Source organism: Bidens hawaiensis, unplaced genomic scaffold (assembly GCF_021521415.1).
Source record: "Bidens hawaiensis isolate Kalapana, Puna unplaced genomic scaffold, B.hawaiensis_p1.1 tig00024901_1, whole genome shotgun sequence".
Taxonomy (NCBI): Eukaryota; Viridiplantae; Streptophyta; class Magnoliopsida; order Asterales; family Asteraceae; genus Bidens; species Bidens hawaiensis.
In genome coordinates, this window is record NW_027493954.1 from 92,522 (window position 1) to 103,484 (window position 10,963).

Here is a 10,963-nt window from a genome sequence, read left to right on the forward strand (position 1 = left end):
TATGTGTTATAAGCAAAGAAGAATATGTTGTTTTAATTTTAGTATTTTAGTTTTTAATTTTTTTTTGGTTTTTTGTTATTTTTTTTAGGATACTCGAAACCCAATTAACCCAACCCGAAAAAACCCGAACCCGAATTACCCGATCCCGAAAAACCCATGAGAGATTTGGGTTGGATTTCGGGTCAAGATTTAAAACTTTGAAACCCGAATAACCCGACCCGAAAAACCTGAAACCCGAAAAACAAACCCGAATAACACCCCTATGCAAGATATCCGTGGCGGCCAGTAATGGCATGGGCCCTAAGAATTTTAATTTCCCGTCATCATATGTTTTTATATCAATGCTTCGACGTTTAAGCCTTTTAAATATGTTTTTTTCTTACAAATTCATGTTTACGAATTTATGTTTATGCCGCCGATACTAACAAAATTTGCATCGTTCACAACTATAACGTTCCGGTTTTTTGGTTTTAATTACATGTGATAATTTGTTGTATTTTGGCATTGAAGGATTTATTACTTGTTAAGTTTTAATGTTGTAACCTGATACAAAATGCATGAATTCGCGTCAACTTGCAACGTGTTCGTGGTTTAACGTTTTTACGTATGTTTTTTTCCGGTTCAGTGGCCCCATCGCGAAGAGCGGGCCTAAATTCTAGTTATATATTAATATAATAATATATAATATATAATAATATATACGTACGTATACGTATAGCACCATGCAAGATATCCGTGGCGGCCAGTAATGCATGGGCCCTAAACTTTATAATATAATCAACTTTAGTTTTTGCCTAGAAAACAAATCAAACCAAAAACAATAAAACTGAAACCAACAATAAGAATTAACTTCTGTATATATACATAAAGACGAAATCTTGTGAATGATTTGGAACGCTCATACCTCATCGGTTTATCTAAACACTACTATAAATTCCCGAACCGATATCTGATCGATGTCAGTTGCGAATATTAAGTTTGCGAACAATGTCGACCGCCACTGCTTTCGCTATTAATGCTCCATCTTTCCTCAATGCTTCATCTCTAAAGAAGTCTTCAGTTAAATCCGGTTTGTTTTCCGCAAGGTTTACATGCAACTCATCCTCGTCGTCATCGTCATCTTCAACTCCTCCTAGTCTCATTCGTAACGAGCCTGTGTTCGCGGCGCCTGCTCCCATCATCACACCTAATTGGGTACGCTTTGGATATGTTAAACTGAGATATATGTAACCCTCTAGATATTTTGTTTAGTTATAGTAAAAATGATATTCAAAGTGTACTGTTTACGTAGTAACATAAGGTAAACAGACAATAAGTTGCGCTGCTGATTAGTGTAATATATAATATGTTTATTAAAAGACATTATAACATAGAGGATTCAAGGTAGTGATTTTTCCAAATTATATATTTTTTATTAGGTTCATCATATTTAGCTCGAATTAATTTGATTCGAGCTAGATATGACTTGTATTATATATAAAATAATACAATATAAGGTAGTTTTCTTGTTGATTCATACATATTTTCAAGTCTACTCTTGATTGTAATTTTTTTAGTTTAGTAATGAAAAGAATTGTTATTTGAAGAAAAAATAAAAATTATGAAATGTGCTATTTCTTATTTCTTTTACTTATAGATTGGTAATATTAATTTGAATCTTTGTTATTTGAGAATTAAATGAAAAAGAATTAAATTCGAGTTGTATATCAAGGTTGGACGAACATGTTGACTCGAGTTAACTCGGTTCGTATTTTATTGGTTAGAGTACAAAATTTTGACTCGAGTTTTCTTGTTGAACAGCCTGCAAAAGACTATAATAAAAATATAAAGAGTAAGAATTATTAAAATGTGTGACTAAGTTTAAACCAACATTATTATTTTTAAATGTCCTATTAAATAAGTGTATGCAACTAGAAATGGAGCACAAAAGAATTACAAAATGTATGTTTTGTTCATTATGAGTCTAAATGACAAGCTACTTCTAGTAATTTTTTATCGAGCTACTTGTAAATTTTATAAATTTGACGAGATTTAAGTAGACTCGAACTTGAAATTGAACTTGATTAATAAACATGTTTGCAGACAGAAAATGAATCATACGAAGAAGCCATTGCCGACCTCAAGAGACTTCTCATGTAAGTTGCAACCAAACGTATTTTACACCAACATTTTCACTTTTAACACATTAATTTATTATATTAAATGTAATTTTCGATTATTAAACAGCGAAAGGGGCGAGTTAGAACCAACGGCGGCTGCAAGAATCGACAACATCACAGCTCAAGCCGCAGCACCCGCCACCAAGGCTCCATTTGACCCTGTTGAGAGGATCAAATCCGGCTTCATAACGTTCAAGAGAGAGAAATACGAGTAAAATATAACTTTAAACATATTTTTAAAGTTTTTTTTTTTTGTGACATTATGTCTAATGTAACATTATTTGGTGCACATGTATGCAGAACAAACCCAACCTTGTACAATGAGCTTTCCCAAGGCCAAAGCCCAAAGGTCTAGTCATGTTCATGTTCTAGTTCTAATTCTACTCTTGAACGCGATCGTATATTTATTCGTGTCAGAATCATCAACCCTAATTAGCACACACTTGAACATGACCGTTTTTAATACTTATGATAATCATTAATGAAACCCCCCAAAAATGTGGTGGTTTAAAAACTAACACCGGTACGTTATATATGTGTAACAGTTCATGGTGTTTGCATGCTCAGACTCGCGTGTTTGCCCATCACACGTGCTCGATTTCCAGCCCGGTGAGGCTTTTGTGGTCCGTAATGTTGCCAACATGGTCCCTCCTTTTGACAAGAATAAATATGCTGGAGTAGGAGCTGCTGTTGAGTATGCAGTTTTGCATCTAAAGGTATGAACTTATTTTCTATATATGTATTGAATAACCGAAAATCGGATACCTTTATATAGAAAACTTACATTAAATATATGATTAGTCTAACCATCTAATTATAATGATAAAACGTCAATAACTATTAGAACTATCAAAGTAACTCAACGACGCCGAAAAATGATAACTTTGTTTTTAGTAGGATCGGTTTTGCCATTCAAAAGGGGGTGGCGGCGCAGCTTATTGCCCACTTACCCGCATTTCTATTGTAATTGGATCCTTTTATTATAATATTTACGATATATATATAATATGTCTAAGTAACAAACAACCTTAACAATATATAATAAAGCAAAACATGATAACTATGATGGATAATAAACTTTACTAACAATATGAAATAATTGAGATGATTAATGACGATGGGTTCGTGTAGGTAAGTGAAATTATTGTAATCGGGCATAGTCGTTGTGGAGGAATCAAGGGTCTCATGACTTTCCCAGATGAAGGACCTCACACGACGTAAGTTTCCTTGTATCTGACTATATCATGGTTTTTACAGTTCTCTACTTAAAATATAGAGTGAACTGTGGTTTTCGTCCATGTGGTTTGTCCAAATCTGCAGTTTAGTCTAATAGTTTCAAATTTGCAATTTTCGTCCCTATGATTTTATTTCATTTGCAATTAAATCTGAATTCATTAATCCTGCTAAATCTGGTCGTTAAATCCATTAGTGTACTTTTCACGTGAGAGGCCGTTTTGTCTTTTTTCCCCCTCAAATACACCCTAGCCTCTCAATTGAGGGGACTTGCGAATTAGGAATACGGTTTATTTGGGGAGAAAAATAACAAACCTGGCCCTCACGTGATGGGCATGCTGATGAGTTTAACGACCATACTTAACGGAGTTGATAAATTTGGGTTTAATTGCAAGTAAAATGAAACTATAGGGACGAAAATTGTAAATTTGAAACTATTTGACTAAAATCACATATTTAGACAAACCACATGAACGAAAACCGTAGTTTACTCTGAAATATAAGCAACTTTATATATCATGTGTTGGCAGTGATTTCATTGAGTCTTGGGTGAAAGTATGTCTCCCCGCAAAGTCGAAAGTGGTAGCAGAACACAGCAGTATAGGCCTTGATGATCAATGTGTGCAATGTGAAAAGGTAAATAAAATGTTGAGCTAAGTGTGTACAAATAAATAAATAAATAAATATATATATATATATATATATGTGTGTGTGTGTGACTAGATATGTTGATATGTGTCTTGGGTGTGTAGGAAGCTGTGAATGTATCACTCGGAAATCTGTTGACATACCCGTTTGTAAGGGAAGGATTAGTGAAGAAAACACTAACACTCAAGGGCGGTCACTACGACTTTGTTAACGGGACCTTTGAGCTATGGTCACTTGACTTTGGGCTTTCGACTCCTACCTCTGTATGACCGCGAGTAAAAACTCTATTTTAAAACCACCCCTTCGTTCCCGTTTTGTATTTTGAATAAGTAGAAGGGAATATAATATTGTTGTTACGATCATATATGAATATCATATATGATATGATATGATATGTTATAATATAATTAAAGCGGTTACTATATTATATATGGTTATTTTTCTTTTATTTCCCTTTGGTAGGTAAAAGATGTTGCCACTATATTGCATTGGAAGCTCTTCTAAGAGGTGATGTTTCTTTGAGTCACAAAGATGAAGCTTAAGGGATGGTTATGTACATGTCAAGTTTTCTATAAACAATTCATAACCATGTAGACCCATCACAATTCTAAATAACAAGTTTTTCGGATCGATCCATTAAGATAAAATGTTATGTTTTTGTGGGAACAAAGATCTGGACCGTCCATGTACTTAGTAAACGGGCACAATTACTAGATTTAGCATCCAAAATAGGATGAATTTTGAAGTCGATAGTAAGAAAAAAAAACATGGTAAAATTACTCTTATCGGGATGATTGATTAATCGATCACTTGGTGTCGCTAAATAACGTATTATGGATACTACTATTGAATTATAATCCGTATTAACACACCGCAAACGTTAGCATGATTGTCTTAACAAGATATATATATTAAGAACAATATAAAACCATTTTCATTAGAATATTATTTTTATTGTATTTTTTTAGAGAATGTCAAGCCAGTTTACCTAAAACGCCCCAAGTCGATAGTCTTGGGGTATTTCTTAAAAACATTGACTTGACCAAGACTCGTAAACTTTATGTTATCGTTCATAGAGCTTTAAGGACATTGACTTGACCAAGACTCGCAAGCTCTAACCGAGCATATGGAATATTTTACTCTGATTCTGACAGGTCTAGCCTAAAATAGATGTCGCAAACTTAAGGTGTGGCATCTTCTTACTAATGACGAATTTTGTCATTCTTTAGCAGAATCTTGCAACACACAAATATGAATGTGGAAAAAATAGTTGGATGGATTATTGTACATTAATTTGTACACAAATAATTATACTTATCTATAAGTTATATAGCTATTTATTCATGGGATAATATTCTCTTTAATGAGATTGTCCTGATAAGCTAGTGTGTGTAAAACATAGAGCTAGTATGAATTATTTATAAAATTATAAATGCTCATAATAATGTGGAACTTGAAACAAGGAAATGGAGTTGGAGTTGTATATAACTAAGAACCTTGTTTATTTTTCCTTTAGCAACCAAGAATAAATTGGAGTCTAAACTCTAATTAGTGCGAAGCATTCTGACACGCGTGCACAAAGCATGCGAATGATTTGTCTGATGTGATGTTTTAATGACACATTGTCTGGATCAATTATAATATTTTTAAAGGTTGGTTTAGCAACATGCGTGAACCGGCGTGTCTTAAAACATTACAAAAAAAGCGTAATAAAGTTTTAAAGCTGATTACATATGTATTTGAATCTCCTTAGTAAGCATTCCAAATGCCCTCCACTCCTATGTTATGAATTTGGTTCATCGTTTCTTAACGCTTACCAGAGAACATGGTAAAAAAAAATATGTCACTTTCGTTGGATCAAGTATTGTTTATAATAATTTCCATATACATGTCTCAGTTTTGAATGCATTTAACATAAATTTATCTGTTTGAAGCTGGGACGTGTATAGGTGTCTCGGTTCTCATAATAATTAATAACTAACAAATCAACCTACAAATTAAAACATTTTATTGTATATATAGGGAAAATTGAAATGGAAAATCTGAAGGAAGAAGAACGACTTGAATATGGATTGCATTGTGTATTGGTATTATAATTACACTACGCTGTATATATGTAGCTTAAAAGGACTGGTACGCGTAACTAACTTAAAGGGTTACACTATGTTTCATATATGTATTGTAGACGGTAGTATAATTACACTATCATATTGTGTTATGTTTCGCAGGAAAAGAAACTTTTTGTACTTTCAATTCGTAGACTAAATGTGTTATGTTTATCCAAAATGTTGAACTAAAATTGTAATTTAAGAAACTTAGACTATCTAGTTAGCCGTGTCCTAGCGCATTTATATGTTTGGTTTCCTAAGCACATGAGATTGTAGAGCTAGTTAGTCATGTTCAACAGATCATGAATAGTAATGTTATGACCCCACGATCTATGAATAATATTTTTAAACGACTTAATTTTGCTATCTAAAAAGGGTTGGTAGCACAACTTGTTACTCGTTTGCCCTTCTATTTCGATGTAGGTATTACTCTTTAATGTATTAAATGGGTTTATATATATAAAAAAGGAATGTTGATTTTAAATAATCCCAAATATTAACTATTGGCAAATATCAGTCCCAACTAACGAGTTGATTGCTTACGGTCCCATCTTTTCACTTATAACTATAGGCAAATATCAGTCCCAACTAACGAGTTGATTGCTTACGGTCCCATCTTTTCACATATTTGTTCCCAATGGTCCGCTACTAACAGAATTCTAACGACGTTATCTGCAGGTCACGGGAAAATCTGTTTTTAATAATCCCAACTATTGACTATTGGCAAATAACCTATAATTGGGCAATTGATTAAATTCTAACGTCGTTAGTATTATGTTAGTCATGTTCCGTCATGAACAAATACGTTAAAAGATGGTACCACCAGCAGTCAACTTGTTAGCTGGGACTGTTATATGTCAATAGTCAGTAGTTGGGATTATTTAAAACCAACATTCATAAAAAAAACAGTAATAATTAATTAGTTATTGTTTTGTTTTCTTTCATATCTGCTGTAGATTGTAATTGTGAAAATAGAAACATCTAACATTAGAACTCGAATAGAGTTGCATCGGTTTCTCGTGGTTTTTTATATTAGTGAAGTATACCGAATGCAAGAGGAAAACCCGATGATAGGAGCTGGGATAACTGATCGATTCGTTGTTATAAAACGCGTGTTTTGTTTGGTTGCCTCTTTATATATATACCTTAAAATTTCTAATGTGTTTTTATGGAAGCATAAATTGAGCAGAAGATTATATATTATGTTTACAATACAATCTAATTATTTTAGCAGAAAAAAAATGTTTCCATATATAAGAAATACAATAGTTATAAAAACAAAAATATAAGTATTGTACATTACAACAATTTTCCTCATAAACCATACCTCATAAGATAATGAAAATTGACAAATTAACCAGCAATCTTGTTAATCTTGTAGCTTGGATTAACAAGATTATCCAACCCTGAAACCACTTGACTCGAATCGATTACATCTCCAACCTTCAAATCGGCTAAAAAGTCCTCATTATGCGTCACGTATCCAAACACGGCGTACCGACCATCCAAAATGTTTGCGTTACTAGGAGTTAACTCGCTCTCTTTTAAAAGCCAGAATACCTGACTTGAAGCTGAGTTGTTCTCAACTTCCTGTAAATATATACATATATATAACTCAATGTGTGCAAGAAACCGAAAAAACGATCCAAACCGAAACAAAAACTGGCGGATTGGTATTACATTTTTGTAAAAACCGAACTAACGGTTCGGCTTTGTTTTGCATGTAATAAAAACCGAAAAAACCGAACCGAACAGAATTCCTAATCTTTTGTTTTTTATATTTTATATTAAGTAATTATAAGAATTTAATAAATATTTAACTCAAATACTTTTGGTTAAATCTATAATAGTCTATTATTTTACAATTAACAAAATTGTTTATATCTAAATTCATTATTTTTTGCCAACTTTGTTTTCGGCCTAAAACTTTCAAGCTCAAATGGCAAAATCCGAAAAAAACGAAAACACCGAAACCAAACGGTTTCAAAAAATCCAAAAACCGAAGTTTTGGTTTTCGGTTTGGTTTTAGCAGAAAACCGCACCACGCACATCCCTAGTGCAGATTTATTTTTATATATAAAAAAAAAAAGTTTCTTTGATTACAAAAGTTTTATTGATTTACAAGTCATACCTCTCTAGCCATAGCTAGAGGTGGTCAAAAAAACCGGTTACGGAACCGGTTTGGCCGGTTTAACCGAAAACCGGTTTTTTAAAAACCGGTTTTTTTAAAAACCGGTTTGACCGGTTTACGTAACCGGTTTACGTATCGGTTATAAGTTTTGGACCCAAAACCGGTTTTATAACCGGTTATAAAAAAAACCGGTTTTTTTTAATAACCGGTTATTAAAAAACCGGTTAACCGGTTTTTAAAATAACCGGTTATTACCGTTATAAAAAAAACCGGTTTAACCGGTTTTTTAATAACCGGTTAACCGGTTTAACCGGTTTTCGAACGTTACCAAACGGCCTTATAGCCGTTTTTTTGTGTTTTTGACCGTTTTTTAGCCGTTTTTTTTTGGTTTTTTTACCATTTTACCCCCACAAACATCTATATATAGTTTAGGTTGGGTATTGGTTAGATCACACTTGATTATACAACTCCAAAAGCTCTAAACGTTTATTTCATACGCGATTATACAACTCCAAACGCTCTTCTTTCGTAGTCGTTTATTTCATACTCGAGTATACCACTCTTAATTCGTAGTCGATTATCATGGCCTCCCAAAGTGCTGCTTCATCGGTCAACATGGGTGCCTCGAACACGGGAGAAACCGTCGTTCGGGTCATCCCCACGAAACGAAACCAAGATATTTGGCAACATTTCGACCTATGCGAAATGTCTAACGGAACCCAAAAAGCTAGATGCAAACATTGTTTGAAGTTTTATAACAAAGAAGCAAACTCCAGTTTAAGAGCTCATGTAGAAAAGCCCTCTTGCAAGGTCTTGAAGGACGAATCCGGAAGTAGTTCGCAGCCGGAGATGACGAATCAAGGAACGGTGTTTACGTACGACCTTGAAGCGGTACGTCAACAGTTTGGCAACTTTGTGATTCAACAATCACTTCCTTTCAACCACTTCGACAACCCTCAATTCACGCAGATGATGCAAACGTATGTTCAACCACGCTACCAACACGTAAGTCGTTCGACCCTTAGAAGAGATATGCTTAAAGCATGGAAAAACGCTAAATCCGAACTAATTTCATACTTTTCAAACTTACAAACTGGTGTGAACTTAACCACGGATGTGTGGTCGGTACCTAATGGTTCGCCCGACTCATACATTTGTGTGACGGCTCATTGGGTTGACCCCCGGTCGTGGCAAATGATGAAACGAACCGTTGCGTTTCAATTGTTTGATTACCCGCACACGGGTAGAAATATTTTTAAACTCTTGGATAAAGTCATTCGACAATACAAGATTGAAGATAAAATCTTTTCAATATCGTTTGATAACGCGTCCAACAATACGGCCGCGGTTGGCCATTTAAAATTAAAGTATAAACCTATCTGTGATGGAGCGTTTTTTCATAGCCGATGCATTGCACATATTATCAACTTGGCCGTGCAAGATGGGTTAAACGTGATCGAAACGCAAAGAAACAATTTTAAAAGAATGTTACGAGATGTTTTTAGCAACAATTCAACATTTTCAAGATACAAAAAATTTTGTGAAGAAGCTAACTGTCAATGGTTGGGGCCTAATTGGGATTGTCCAACAAGATGGAACTCGACTTGTGAAATGTTTGAGAAAGCCATCCAACAAAAACAATCGTTAATTGCGTTTCATCAAATTTTGTCAAATAGGGGTAAATGTGCACCGTACGATCCTAGAAACTGGTTATTGATTGAGATCGTTACGGAGGTTCTTCAAATTTTTAAATCTTGCACAAGTAGTTTATCCGGGGTTTACTATCCAACAAGCCCCATTGCTTTACCAAAAATTGCTGTCATGTGCACAAAGTTGAGTGACCTTCATTGTAGGGGTGCACCTTATTTTGATATGGGTGTAAAAATGAAAGAAAAATTTAAAAAATATTTTCAAGAACTACCCGCTGTTTTGACCTGTGCTGCTGCGTTAAACCCTTGCATCAATGTTGGTGGTGTTGAAGCTTTAATAGAAAAAATTTGTGATGAGCTAGGGTTAAACGACGATCAAAACCCCTATTATAGCCAAACTTTAAAGAATGATTTCAACACCACCTTGGCAAACATGTATGATGTTTACCTTACAAGATACGGGTCGTCTTCCCAAATTCATGACTCGTTAAGAGCTGTTGCCCAATCCCAATCCCAAACCGACCTTGAAATGGGGATGTACTACATGATTTGGGAAGACGCCGGTAAACGTCAAAGGGTAAACACCCCAAGCAGTGAACTTGGAAGGTATGGTGGTACCAACTTTGTGAAACACATGACTCCGGATGAATTTAGAAGTCTTGATTTGCTGGCTTGGTGGAGAGGTAAGGAGGATGAGTTTCCGATCCTCGCCGCCATGGCCAAAGATTTACTAACGGTCCAAGCTTCCACGGTAGCTTCGGAGTCTGCTTTTTCTGTTTCTGGCAGGGTTATATCGATTAGGAGGACTCGACTCACTCCACCAGCTGTAGAGATGTCGATTTGCTACAAGGATTACTTGGACTCTTTAGACAGGGCACAACATCAACGCTCACTCGAGGGGGAAATGGACTATGAGGCGGCCTTGTATGAAGACGAGGTCAATCAAGGACACACTCAACCAATGACCGATGAAGAAGCCGCGTACGACGATTACCTAAGGAATAGCTCGGGATCGGGTAGCGAAGAAAATGAGTA

At 34.8% G+C, this 10,963-nt stretch overlaps 1 protein-coding gene across 2 annotated transcripts; it reads left to right on the forward strand.

Moving 5' to 3' along the window:
• The first annotated feature begins 934 nt into the window (after window positions 1-934).
• Window positions 935-4,698, forward strand: LOC143570372 (carbonic anhydrase). 2 transcript variants are annotated; one of them, XM_077056036.1, is made up of 9 exons: window positions 935-1,194; window positions 2,083-2,135; window positions 2,227-2,370; window positions 2,460-2,508; window positions 2,705-2,875; window positions 3,291-3,376; window positions 3,923-4,028; window positions 4,145-4,303; window positions 4,503-4,698. In XM_077056036.1, the coding sequence occupies exons 1-9, from the start codon at window positions 988-990 to the stop codon at window positions 4,542-4,544; spliced, it is 1,017 nt and encodes a 338-aa protein (XP_076912151.1). In that variant the 5' UTR covers window positions 935-987; the 3' UTR covers window positions 4,545-4,698. The 2 variants fall into 2 exon arrangements, with proteins under 2 accessions (XP_076912151.1, XP_076912152.1); XM_077056037.1 differs by having other exon boundaries at window positions 937-1,194; window positions 4,145-4,315.
• Window positions 4,699-10,963: the final 6,265 nt, after the last annotated feature.

Coding starts and splice junctions, on each gene's coding strand:
- LOC143570372 (XM_077056036.1), top strand. CDS start 988: ATGTCGACCGCCACTGCTTTCGCTATTAATGCTCCATCTTTCCTCAAT. Junction 1,195..2,082: donor CCATCATCACACCTAATTGG/GTACGCTTTGGA, acceptor ACATGTTTGCAG/ACAGAAAATGAATCATACGA. Junction 2,371..2,459: donor TTCAAGAGAGAGAAATACGA/GTAAAATATAAC, acceptor ACATGTATGCAG/AACAAACCCAACCTTGTACA.